Source organism: Puma concolor, chromosome E4 (assembly GCF_028749965.1).
Source record: "Puma concolor isolate L17-30 chromosome E4, mPumCon1.1.hap2, whole genome shotgun sequence".
Classification (NCBI taxonomy): Eukaryota; Metazoa; Chordata; class Mammalia; order Carnivora; family Felidae; genus Puma; species Puma concolor.
This window is the reverse complement of record NC_141683.1, coordinates 27708860-27722426: the sequence shown is the minus strand read 5'-3', so window position 1 is coordinate 27722426 and position 13567 is coordinate 27708860. Positions and strand designations below refer to the sequence as shown.

Here is a 13567-nt window from a genome sequence, read left to right as displayed (position 1 = left end):
TCTCCTCTTGCCACTTAAGTTACCACTCTTGGGTCCTGTTGAGCAGAGACGGAGAGTAGAGGTCTGCCTTCACGCCACGCCCCCTTCCCCACCGGGGGAATAGCCCTTCTGTTGACCAAAGTGTGAAGCAGCCCTCTGGCATCAGCATCTCCAATTCTCCTTGCAGCTTCCTGTCCCCTGTTCTCCCTCGTGAGGCTTCATGGAGTGTCCCTGCCCTCTGATTCTAACTCTCCTCTGCTAGGGCTTTCTTTTCCCCAGACAAAGCTCGCCCCACCCTGCCTGTGGGTGGGAACCCATGGAACAGTGCAGCTCCAGGTGCCAAGCCCAGGGCTTATCTGCTGCTCTGGGTAAACAACTTGAGAAATGCCACCTGGCATCCGTTGAAGTTTTAGGATTTCCCTCCTTCCCCTACAGTATAACCCCCTCCTGGGGCCCAGCAGAGGAGCCTATATATAAGGCCTGGGGGCCCCTGGGTGGCTCAGTCTGTTAAGCATCCAACTTTGGCTCAGGTCACGATCTCACAGTTCATGAGTTCAGGCCCCGCATTGGGCTCTGTGCTGACAGCTCGGAGCCTGGAGCCTGCTCCGGATTCTGTGTCTCCCACTCTCGCTCTGCCCCTCCTCCCCCTCTCTCTCTCTTTCAAAAATAAATAGACATTAAAAAAAAAAGTCCTGAAATAAAGGCGGCACTGAGAATAGGGAATAATTCTGCCTATCCCTTTTCTCTCTGGAACATGTCTGGAATATGGGTGCACACTCATACAGGTTTATAAGCATATGTGCTAGAGGGGAGCGTGCCGGTACACAAGGACTGCATACCGTCTGACTTTGCCGCTTCACTTTTGTGTTCTCTTTTCAATCAATGTGAATAATAGTGCTTCTCTTAATACCTAATACTTAGTCTAAGTAGTACTTCTGTAAGTCCACAGTACTTACTAGAATGGTAGCACCTCTTAGCGGTGTGTGTCTGTGTCTGTGGGGGAGGTGACAGAAAACGGGGGAACATGTGCCTCAAGGGGATGGCCACAGTTGGGAGTCCGAAAGCCTCTTCTGTTCTCCTACAGCCCCTGGAACTTCCAAACGGGACAACTGGTCCGGCTGTCTCCTAGCTTCCTAGTGTGACCTTGAGCAGAGAGCTTATTCTTCCGGGCCTTTGTGTGTGAGGCAGTGGATGGAAGCTAACTCTGTTGTAGAATCATCACCAGTAGTTACATGTTAATGTGAGAGGAAAGTTCTGTCAGCCCCAGGGACCGTTTGAATGTCTGTGTTCTCAGAGCTGGAGCCTGCAGCATCCTTGGGAGGAGGCGGTGAGGTGTTAGATCTAGGTTAGCTTACCCTGGGGACAGAGCGGCAGCCAGTGGCCGCCTGCGACCACCTTGTCCCAGTTTGCCCATTTTGAGACTGAAGGTATCACACACACACACACACACCCTCCCCCCCACATCCTGGGCAAAGTGGGGAGATTGGTCACCCTGGCTGGATCTCATACTTGGGCAGAACAGGAAGCGGAGGGTCTTTATTTCGGTCTTTCAACTTCCTTCTTCTGTCCTTCATTTCTTCCCCTTTTTGCTCACCTGCTCATCCTACTCGTATCTCCTTCCCAGGTCTGTCTGGGAACCCTGCGGACCTGGAGAAACGTAAGCATGTGTTCGGACAGAACTTTATCCCCCCCAAAAAGCCCAAGACCTTCTTAGAACTAGTGTGGGAAGCCCTCCAAGATGTCACACTCATCATCCTGGAGATTGCAGCCATCATCTCCCTCGTCCTGTCCTTCTATCGGCCCCCCGGTGAAGAAAATGAACGTGAGTGTCCACAGCAGCCCAGCGCGGCTCTGATCGGCGTTCTTTCCAGCACCTCCAATAAGCACTGGTCTTAGCAGTTGGCAGGGTGTAGCTTAAAAGTTGGGGGGGGGGGGGCAGGGCTCTCCAAAGAAAACCAGCAAGTAGCTAGTAAGCTGTTCTTCCAACCCATCCTGATTCCAGGGTCTCCCTCCCCTTCTCCTATCAAATCCTCATGCAGAATATCAGGAGTCCTCTACCCTCACCCAACCAACAAAACCTGCTTCTCCCAGTGCCCCCCCGCCAGCTATTTGGCATCATGGGAAATAGCAGAGACCTGGAGCCTGACCACGTTAGGAATCATAAGTTCTGCACATGCGACTGGCCAGTCATTGGCAATGACATGTTTCGTGCTATCTAGCACGCAAATAATTCTATTGGCAACGAGACGGTGCCCAATAGTGCCATCCTCCAGTACCCTCAGAGGATGGCTCTACTACCCAAGGGTTTTATTTTCTATTATTCTCCTTCCCTGACTTGCCGTTCTGGGGATTGTGGAGACACTACTTCCGTTCTGAATGTTACCAAAAGGCCCCCAGCTGACCCTTCCACTCTCTCCTTTCCCTGGGCTAGAGTGTGGTCTACCCGTAAGTAGCCCGGAAGATGAAGGAGAGGCAGAAGCCGGCTGGATTGAGGGGGCAGCCATCCTGTTCTCCGTGATCATCGTGGTGCTGGTGACTGCCTTCAATGATTGGAGCAAAGAGAAGCAATTCCGGGGGCTGCAGAACCGCATCGAAAAGGAACAGAAATTCTCCGTGATCCGAAATGGTCACATCATCCAGCTCCCCGTGGCTGAGATCGTGGTGGGTGACATCGCCCAAATCAAATACGGTGAGAACTCGTGCTTCTTGTACCTGTGGCACCCTCCCTATCTGAGGGCTAGGTCCTTTGGCATAGGGGGCTGGGAATCACCGAAGACCCAAAAAGATAAGACCGCAATCGTGTTAGCTTCTAGGTCAGGGGAAGGAGGTTGTGGAGAAGGATCTAAAGAAAGAAGAAACTCTCCCCAAAAAGTGTCAGGCTTGGACCCTGTGTGTCTTAGGGTTAAAAATCCATAATGTTGAGGCCATGAGAAGTAACCGTTAGTTCACAAGGAGTTGACAGGTTGTCAGAGATGAAGTCATCTTTCAGAGGCTCTCCAGGTACCCCCTGGGCCATTGCCCTATGGGCAGGGCCCGTGGAAGCAGCCCTGAAATGGGGTTGGATGGTTCCTACCCTCTGCCAAGCTCTTTCCTCCCCTCTTTCCCTGTTGCCCTTTCCCCTCTGTGCACTAGGTGACCTACTGCCCGCAGATGGGATCCTGATCCAGGGGAACGATCTCAAGATTGACGAGAGCTCTCTGACTGGGGAATCAGACCATGTCAAGAAGTCTGTGGAAAGGGACCCAATGCTGCTCTCAGGTATGGCCTCTGGCTGCTTCGGCCCCCATTCTATTTCCCATTCTACCTCCCCCAGCCAGCCAGGCTACCGAGACCTGCTCCAGGCCTCGCTCTCTCTTCTGGCCCTACCCCCTCTCCTTCCCCTAAGCTTTATCTGGGGCAGCAGCATATCGGTGGGTTGCATACAGGGTTATCGGGCAACCTAAAAGAGGTTCTCTACAGCAAGTGCTCTAGGAGCCTTGGTAGGGCGCTGCTGGTAGGGGTGGGGGTGGGGGAAGGAGTCTTACCCTAAAGCAGTTAGACGCACTTTTCTCCTTACCCCCCAATCTGCTTGGTCTATTTGATTTGATTTATTATTTTTTAACTGTACATATATTTATTGAAAAGAATCCATGTGCAGTTGAAACCCGTGTTGTTCAAGGGTCAACCATATTAGCTAAAGCTGGGAGCAACAGTACTTGGGTGAGTAAAGATAACCAGCGTTAGGGGCGCCTGGGTGGCGCAGTCGGTTAAGCGTCCGACTTCAGCCAGGTCACGATCTCGCGGTCCGTGAGTTCGAGCCCCGCGTCGGGCTCTGGGCTGATGGCTCAGAGCCTGGAGCCTGTTTCCGATTCTGTGTCTCCCTCTCTCTCTGCCCCTCCCCCGTTCATGCTCTGTCTCTCTCTGTCCCAAAAAATAAATAAATGTTGAAAAAAAAATTAAAAAAAAAAAAAAAAAGATAACCAGCGTTCTAGAACAGTGATTCTCAACCTTGGCTACCCGTTGGAATCAGCTGGAGTGCTCGGTCTATTTTAAATGGGCCCAGCTCTTGACCGTTTCCCACTATCTGCCGAGCGGATCATTATCCGTGGGGAAGGAAGGAAGAGGGACTGTTGTTTTCTAAGTTTGCGTTCCACACCAAAGCCTGGCTAGGGATAAAAAACAACACTCCTCCCACCTTCTCCTTTCTCACATAGGGACCCATGTCATGGAAGGTTCTGGCCGGATGGTAGTGACGGCTGTGGGTATCAACTCTCAGACTGGAATCATCTTTACCCTTTTGGGAGCCAGCGAGGGAGAAGAGGAAGAGAAGAAGAAAAAAGGTAAGGGGCGTTTGAGATGAGATTCTGTTGCCACCCGTGCCCGTGGACAAAGCGGGAGGCAAGAGAACAGACCCGGATGGAACATCTGCGTGGAAGAAGCTGCTGGATGAAGAGCACAGATATCTGAACGTCTTGCCGAGATAAAGATGTCAAGCCTGGCTCCCCAGGGTGCTCTGATGAAAACCAAGTCAGGTCACCTCTGAGGCTCAACTCCCATGTCTGTTAATGGCTGTGCAGGGGCAAGATGTAAAGCTTGCCCCAAGGGAGCTGGCTAGGTGCTCCGGCCCCAGATGCCCTCCGTGCAACCCCCCAACCCTTCTTCCGCAAACGTGGGGGATTAAATGACCCGTCAAGGCTGAGGGTAAACTGCCAAAACCGTGCGCTGTCAGGGGAAGAGAGACACAGCTAGGAGAGTGGGAACAGAGAGGTAACGTCTCCCCCCAGAGTTAGCCCTGTCTCTGCCATTCACGTGCTCCTGAAGGGAGGAAACACAGAGGGTGAATGAAGAAGAGATACTAAAAAGAAGTCTTCCCCTTTCCCTAGGCATTCCTTCTTTCCTTGGAGGAGGGAAGGATTTCTGTCCCTTGGCTAGAGGACCATCTCAGGCTGTTTCGTGGAGGGCGGGTTATCAAAAGGAAATGAAACACGTTCCCCCAGGAGCTAGACTAGTGGTTTTTGCAGCTACCTGCAAATGAGTAAGGAGGAAGCTTGCCTGGTGCCGGTGAATTGACACGGAGACCCCTTTCAGAGCCTTCGCCATTAGGCAGAAACAGTTCCAGCCTCTCACTTTCTAACCCCCACCCCATTTCTCCCAGCAATGTGACTCAGGCCGGGAGCAGCCTCCCAGCAGCGGCCGGGCTCCGGGAGAACGCAGCTCAGGTGTGGGTGTGCACTCACCTGCACGAGTGGCTGGTCTGCACCCCCAGGATTCAGGAGAGCCCCTCGTGAGCATGGATGTGAGCAGAGACGTGAACTTCCTTTACAGTCCCTTCCCTGCCGCTCAGCCCCTTTGCTGTCGCCCTTTTGGGCTCTGAGCAGGACCAACAGATTGGATATCTGATCTCTTAATAGTCGCTTTGGGTCTCCACCCCACTTTTTTCTTTCTTGTTCAAACAGGTAAAAAACAAGGAGTCCCTGAAAATCGCAACAAAGGTAACCTCGCCACCCACTCATTTACCATCTCTACCTGCCCACACTCAAATCAGACCTTTCCAGGCCATCTGCCTTCTCCCTTTGTCCTCTCCATAAATCTGTTATCTGCTGCTGTGGCCTGGATGCCTCATCCTGAGGAAGGTGCAGAGATTTGGGGGCGGTCTGGGGGGGGGGGGGGGGGTCCCAATCCCAATCCAAAATGGGACAACAGCACCCTCTGCTGTTGTCTCATGGAATCTCCTGTCAAGGTTTCTCTTGGGGAGCGTGTGGGATGGATCAGCTCTTCTCTGGGCGCTGAACGCATTGCTTCATTGCCCTCGGCCAGATTTAAACACCAGAGGTCATCGGTTTCCAGGCTGGAAGACTTCAGGGTCCTCACGGTGGAGGGAGATGGGGTGGGCAGTCCCTGCACCCTCCTCTTGCTAGCTGCCTCATCGGTGTCCTCTTCTGGTCTGGTCTTCTCTTCTAGTCTTCTCGGGGGTGCTTGGACAGAGCCCTTTCTCTGTACCTCTCCCCACCTCTTTCTTTGTTCTCCCCTCAGTCTGTTTTCTTCCTCCCGATCTGGTGTGTGTTTCCTTTTTGGTGGCTGTGTCTACATCCCGTCTCTGTCTTGTTTGTGAGTCTGACAACAGAGACAGTATCTCAGGAAGGGCATCCTAAGCAAAAGGGCTGAGCTCCAACGGGGGTGAAGCTGGAGGGGTGCTGGGACCCAGCGAGAATGGCTCTCTTGAGACAGCCACTAGTGATTATTTTGCTCTTTGGACCCGTGTCATAGGAGTCTTCAGGAATAAAGTCATCCCATCGGAGAACCAGGGCTCCACAGAAATAATTCTTTAATTTTAGGTCTCTTTAACTCTTCTTTCGAAAGCAAAATGGGTTTATATGTCTGTCTTTATCCCTCTCATTCCAGAGGGTCCCTCATACCAGCTTCTTCCCTCTCCCCCCCAAAAGACTTACCCCTGTACCTCCCCACTCTGTGCCTCCCCACCTTCGTCAGACAGGGGAGAAAGGGCATTTCCTTCCGCTGTCATTCGACTGATATGAGGAGGAACTGGAAAACATCTTGTACTGGGGGCGGTCTGTGTTTCTCCCCTGACGGTCTATAGGAAGAGAGAGATGAACCATTTAACAGAGCAGACCGGGAGGGCCCTTACGCTCTAGAAACGTCTTCCAGCCTTCCCCATCGGCCCCTTCCTGCAGTGAAGATTCACCATTCTGAGCACTGAATTCCAGGAGGGATGGTTGTTGGTAATAGCGCTTAGCGGCATGACTAATCCTCTTGCTGGAATAAGCCTGGCTTGGGGCTCTGAGGTGGTGCCACGAAGCTGCCACTGAAGAGGAAACCCGTACCCCGAAAGCACTCCCGTTTCGTCTCCAGTTGTCAGAATATCATTCCAAGGCCCCAGTGGAGGGTGCAAGGCAAGTGCCCCGTCTGGCATGGGGTGAGAGTGGTCAGAATCGACATCGGGGGTCCGAGGTGGATTCCAAGAAGGAGACAGAGGAGTTGGGGTTCTCACATTCTTGCCACTCGCTACCGTCACCTTGCGTGCTCACCTGTCCTCTCTGTTGTGCGCACCCTAGCAAAAACTCAGGATGGGGTGGCCCTGGAAATCCAGCCACTCAACAGCCAGGAGGGGACCGACAACGAGGAGAAGGAGAAGAAGGCGGCCAAGCTGCCCAAAAAGGAGAAGTCGGTGCTGCAGGGCAAGCTGACGCGCTTGGCTGTTCAGATCGGGAAAGCTGGTGAGTAGGGCGGCGGCTTCTTGTTGTTCGTTAGTGCTGTTCTGGATCCTGGCCTCCCTGTCTCCCTTCTGTACCAACCGGGCCGGCAGAAAGAAGCCGAAACTTCCAAGGGGCTCGTGCAGCCCAGGGAGTAGGCCCCCTCTCCCTGCCACCCTCCGGCCACTCCCTGGGCCTTTTCAGGGAGAAGCGTGTCCCAGCGTGCGAGGGTTAAAGGCCCCGTGGTCTCTTGCCGCCAAGTGGGAAATAAAGAACTTCTGTCACACAGGGGAGATTTACTTCAGGGAGACGGAAGACTCTGGTAACCACCCACCTGTTTCGTGTATTGACTTATAAATTCCTCAAGGGCAGAGAAGGCTCCTGTTTCCTGGAGGCAGTTCCCGAGTGTGGTCCTAGCATCTGGCCAGGCACAGGACAGTAAATTCAGAGTAAGGACTGGAGGAAAAAGGAAGCCTGTGGTTGAAGAGGCTCTTTCCAGACTGCCTCTACATTCTCCCTCTACCTTCTGTTGGGGGTTAAGGGGTAGGGGGAGGGTGGCGGGGCTGGAAGAGGAAACAGAAGGAATATTGCACCTTCAGTGGGCAGAGCCCTTCAGGTACGGTCTTGTCCCACTGTTTAATTATCTCCTGACCCCACCCCTCTCTTTACCACAATCAGAGGCTAGACCAGTACATTCTGTGTGGACAATTCACCCGGAACCTGGTTAAAGCGCAGATTCTGAGTCAGGAGGTCGGGGCCTGAGAGTCTGCATCTCTGACAAGCCCCCAGGCGATGCCAGTGCCGCCAATGGGCTGACCACACACTGGGGAGCCAGAAGCTTTGCGGAGCCATTAACCCTGTGTGGTTGTTCCCGCTTACATTGACTGACCATCAAATACAGTTAAACATTCAGTTCCTCGGTCACATCAGCCTGAGTTCAGTTGGTCAATGTCCACACTCAGGTCGTGGCTACCTTATGGGACAGCGCACACAGCAAACGTTTGAAGCATTGCAGAGAGTTCTGCTGGACCACATTAGTCTAGCCCTATTCTTTCAGTTCTAGTACCCGGCTGATTTTGACCGCTGTGACATCTCTCGCGTATAAACTGTACACGGATGAGATGAATTGTGGGTGTGGAATCACGTTCCTGAGCCTGGCGCATAGGTGTGAAACATTAAACAGACCCCGCCTAACCCCTTCTATTGTCCTCCGGATCCCTGCCCTGCTCTTTAGGGAGTGCGAGCTACCTGGTGGGCCGGCCACCGGGTCTCCTCTCGTTTTAGTTTACGTATCAAGCTAGGCCGGGAGTTGGGCGAGGCAATGTGCCACCCTGGGAGGGAGCACTTCCTTAAATTTTGGACCCTACGCACCCAGTTTGCCTCACATCAGCCCTGACCCTGCTGAAGCAAAGCTCAAAAGAATACGCTTTCATTGGTATAATCACCTCTAGCCTCGCTCTGATTCTCTTGAGTCATTAGGCCCTCAGGAAGAGCAAAGACCCAAACTAGACTGGGGTTTGAAGCAAAGCTCTTCCCAGATATTTTGCCACAGAGAGGTGCAGGGTGCCCGGATTGTGATTCCCTCAGCCTTCAGAGTGGTCAGACCGCACCCGGGCCAGGTGCTTTCTGACCTTGAAAAGATTCTTCCATTTACATCAGTGTTGTAGGATGACCAGCTGTCCCCGTTGGCTTGGGACTGTCTTGATTTTAGCTCTGAAAGTCCCATATCCCAGGGAACTGCACAGCCTCAGGCAAACCAGAATAGTTGGTCCCCCAGCCAGTGTCCATTCCAGAAAACTCTCTGTGGGGAAGGGGGTGAGGGGATAGGTGAAATAGGTGATGGGGATTAAAGAGTACACTTATCATGAACGAAATAAATAAATAAATAAATAAATAAATAAATAAATAAATAAATAAATAAAATTTAAAAAATTTAAAGATCATAATTTTGTTTTGATCTTCTTTTAAAAAAAAAAAAACCTCTCTGTGCCTTGATTTCCCCATGAAAGGGGATGATCATAGTAACTTACCTCACAGGGGTTTCGTGAGGATTAAATGGGTCTGTATACGTGAGGTGCTTACCTGGCCTATAGCAAGCACTCTAGAAATATTTGCTTATTGTAAACATACAAATTATTGTCATCTCCTATCTATGCTGTGTCAAGAGAAAGGTCAGGAAACACTGTTCTGAAAGTTAGTCATGCAGGTGACCTTAGGGACATTGCTGTGAACGAGTCGTGAATTGATAGGGGAGAAACCCAAATTGATAAACTACTAGGAAGTAGGCAGATACAGTCACTACGTTATGAATTGTGGAAAGAGGGTAGGTCTGAGATAGAATCATAAAATGCTGGGTTTTTGTTTTTTGGGGTTTTTTTGTTTGTTTTTTGAGAGAGGTAGAGAGAGAAAGCACATGTGCATGCACACGGGAGGGGCAGAGAAAGAGGGAGAGAATCCTAAGCAGGCCCTTCACTCAGCGCAGAGCCTGACGTGGGGCTCGATCCCATGACCCTGGGATTATGACCTGAGCCAAAATCAAGAGTCAAACCCTCAACTGACTGAGCCACCCAGGCACCCCAATAAAATGCTGTTTTAGAAAACTAGACCTGCAACTATGTGGATGGAACTGGAGGGTATTATGCTAAGTGAAATTAGTCCAAGAAAGACAAACATCATATGACTTCACTCATATGAGGACTTAAAGAGACAAAACAGATGAACATAAGGGAAGGGAAACAAAAATAATATAAAAACGGGGGAGGGGGGGGACAAAACGGAAGAGACTCATAAATATGGAGAACAAACTGAGGGTTGCTGGAGGGGTTGTGGGAGGGGGGATGGGCTAAATGGGGGAGGGGCCCTAAGGAATCTACTCGCGAAATCAGTGCTGCACTATCTGCTAACTAATTTGGATGTAAATTTTTAAAAATATAAATATAAATAAAAAACATAAAGTATTAGATGACCTTGCCCAAAAGAAAAAAGAAAACTAGACCACCTCCTTGTTTATGAATGAGGAAACAGGCCCAGAGAGGGACAAAACCTGGCACAAAGCCACGAGTCCAGTTAGCGCAGGGCCGAGACTAGAGCCTGTGTCTGTGGGAGACAAAACCAGCGTCTTTTTCCCTGCATGGTGATGTGTAAGCAACAGAGAATGGATAGGGGATCTGGGTACGACTCCCTAGAGGGAGTGGTTCTAAACCCTGGTAGCAAAGCCTCTAACTTCTGCCAGCCCACCTCTGGCTAGGGCCCCGGGAAGGCCCTGGAGCCTGGGTTCATGTGACTTGTTTCCCGGACAGGCCTCATCATGTCTGCCATCACGGTTCTCATCCTGATCCTGTACTTTGTGATTGACAACTTCGTGATCCACCGCAGAGCGTGGCTGCCCGAGTGCACTCCCATCTACATCCAGTACTTTGTCAAGTTCTTCATCATCGGCATCACTGTGCTGGTGGTGGCTGTGCCAGAGGGGCTGCCGCTGGCTGTCACCATTTCCCTGGCCTACTCCGTGAAGGTGAGACGGGAACGAGGCTGGCTCTTCTTTCAGGACAGAGATGGGAAGGGAGGGCGCCGTGTAGCCTGGGGTGAAAGGCCGGGCCATCTCCCCAGACCCTGCATGGCACCTCGCAGGGGCAGAGGCCGCTGGCACTGCTCACAGGTGAAAGACCCTCTTGATCAGCCGCATCAGTGTTTCGGGAAGCCAGTGGAATCTAAGGAGGATTCGCCACAATGGTATCCTGCGTTTTTGTGCCAACAAGAGGAGGAGAGGTGGAGACATGTTGGCTGAAATGTGGCCTTTGACCTGTATTCGGTCCCCTCTCAAGTCTGCTCTCATCTCCTTTGTAGAAAATGATGAAAGACAATAACCTGGTGCGGCACCTGGATGCTTGTGAGACAATGGGCAACGCCACAGCCATTTGCTCTGATAAGACCGGCACGTTGACCATGAACCGCATGACCGTGGTACAGGCTTATATTGGAGACACCCATTACCATCAGATCCCGAGCCCTGATGTCCTCCTGCCCAAGGTCCTGGACCTTATTGTCAATGGCATTTCTATCAACAGTGCCTATACCTCCAAGATTCTGGTAAGCTCTCCCTTTGCCTGGACACTTCGAACGGGGTGGTCGGAAGGGACCGTCAATCTTCCCTGGACAGAGCAATTTTCTCTTGTTTGTTCTGCCTGAATTGCCATCCCCCGTCACGTTTCCTACTCCTCACTGAACGTGTTTGGCGTGACTAGGGAATGATCCGTGGGAAGAGAGCGGAGGTGGGGAGGCAGGTAGAAATCTACGGCCATGAAGCGCCCACCAGGCACCATCTGAGGGCGGAATCTCTGGAAGAGACCTCGTGCTGGTAGCGGAATTGGGCTTACCAGGAGGAAAGTACATATTGTCCAGAAAGTCAGAGAGGGGGTTAGAATGAGACCCGCACAGGGTGAGATTCCAGCACCACCCCCAGGGTAAACGGAGCCCCTGACGGCCCAGCGACCACAGTCGCCCCTGCCCACTGCCCACTTACCCTTGGGAAGAAAACACATGAAAGTTTTGTCCTTTCCTTCCTCAGCTCTCTCCCTAGTCGAGGCCCGTTACTCAAATGCCACGTATGATTTTTCTCTCAGCCTCCGGAGAAGGAGGGAGGTCTGCCGCGGCAGGTGGGCAGCAAGACCGAATGCGCTCTGCTGGGCTTTGTCACAGACCTGAAGCAGGATTACCATGCGGTGCGCAATGAGGTGCCCGAGGAGAAGCTCTACAAGGTGTACACCTTCAACTCGGTGCGCAAATCCATGAGCACGGTCATCGAGAAGCCCAGCGGGGGCTACCGCATGTACAGCAAGGGCGCCTCGGAGATCATCTTGCGCAAGTGAGCACTTCCTTCCCCCGCTTCTCCTTCCCTGCGAAATTCTCCCCCCCAGGAAGGTCCGGGCAACCCGCGCCCGTGCTGAGCCCCGCGGAATGATACGTGAGCCCCGCTTCGGGGCGGTGACCCCAGAACCAATATCTGAGCGCTTGCTCGGGGCCACGCAGTTTTCACATGCCTTCGGGTGGCCTGTTCCATTTAATCTTCACAGCTCAGTGCAGCAGATACTGTTGTTATCCCCCTTTTGCGGATGAGAAAACAGAGGTCCCGGGAGGTGAAGTAACTTGCTCAAGGTGATACAGCTAAGAGTGGCGCAGCCAGGATTCGGACCGCAATGATCCAAGCTCTCGTTTGCTAGCCTGAAAACAGAGAATAATGCCCATGGGGTTCCTATGATTAAATGGTTCAATGTAACTTTGGCCTACGTCAGAGACGTTGTGAGTTCGGATCTAGATCGCCACAACAGAGTGAGGCAAATGAATCTTTTTGATTCCCCAATGCATATACGGCTCGTGCTTACACTAGACTAGAGTCTATTGGGGGTGCCATAACATGATGTGTATATATATATATATATATTTAAAAATAACATACCTTATTTTATAAATATTACTAAAAGAATGCTAACCATCGTCTGAGCTTTAGTGATCATAATCTTTTTTTTTTCATGTTTATTGATTTATTTTGAGACAGAGAGAGTGTGTGTGCACGCATGCATGAGTTAGGGAGGGGCAGAGAGAGAGGGAGAGAAAGAATCCCGAGCGGGCTCTGCACAGAGCCTGACGCAGGACTCAATCCCATGAACCGTGAGCTCATGACCTGAGCCGAAATTAAGAGTCAGATGCTTAACTGACTGAGCCACCCAGGCGCCCCTAGTGATCATAATGTTTTTGCTGGTGGAGGCTCTTTCCTCGATGTTGATGACTGCTGACTGATCAGGGCGGTGGGTGCCGAAGGTTGGGGTGGCTGTGGCAGTTTCTTAAAATAAGACAGTGAAGTGTGCCGCATAGATTGGCTCTTTTCATGAATAGTTTCTCTATAGCATGAGATGCTATAGAGATGCTATTTGATAGAGATGCATTTGACCCCTAAAGGGTCAAAGTCATCCATGAGGGTTGGAATCAATTGCTTCCAAACGGCTGTTCGTGTTGATATGCAGGCCTCTTCCCATAAATCATGAATGTTCTTAATGGCATTTGGAAGGAGGTTTCCATTTACTTTGCCCAGATCCACCAGAGGAATCTCTATCGATAACCTTACAAAATGTGTTTCTTAAATACTAAGCCTTGAAAGTCGAAATTACTCCTTGATTCATGGGCTGCAGAATGGATGTTGTGTTAGCAGGCATGAAAACAACATTAATCTCGTTGGACATCTCCATCAGAGTTCCTGGGTGACCAGGTGTATTGTCAATGAGCAGTCATATTTTCAAAGGAGTCTTTTTCTGGGCAGCAGCTCTCAACGGTGGACTTAAAATATTCAGTAAGCCTTGTTATAAACAGATGTGCTGCCATCCAAGCTTTGTTGTTCCATTTAG

General features: G+C 51.3%; 1 protein-coding gene across 9 annotated transcripts in view; it reads left to right on the top strand.

Annotated features, from left to right (window-relative positions):
• ATP2B4 (ATPase plasma membrane Ca2+ transporting 4) overlaps positions 1 to 13567 on the top strand; it is a 95229-nt gene that overhangs the window by 55664 nt on the left and 25998 nt on the right. For 7 of the 9 annotated variants that reach the window (XM_025921247.2, XM_086693385.1, XM_086693388.1 and 4 more), the window contains 9 exons: positions 1604 to 1801; positions 2411 to 2668; positions 3112 to 3237; positions 4173 to 4298; positions 5415 to 5450; positions 7032 to 7193; positions 10469 to 10683; positions 11016 to 11258; positions 11792 to 12033. In XM_025921247.2, the coding sequence (XP_025777032.1) occupies positions 1604 to 1801; positions 2411 to 2668; positions 3112 to 3237; positions 4173 to 4298; positions 5415 to 5450; positions 7032 to 7193; positions 10469 to 10683; positions 11016 to 11258; positions 11792 to 12033 (1606 nt within the window). The remainder of the gene's footprint in view (positions 1 to 1603; positions 1802 to 2410; positions 2669 to 3111; positions 3238 to 4172; positions 4299 to 5414; positions 5451 to 7031; positions 7194 to 10468; positions 10684 to 11015; positions 11259 to 11791; positions 12034 to 13567) is intronic. The other 2 variants (XM_086693387.1, XM_025921250.2) reach the window with 1 other exon arrangement.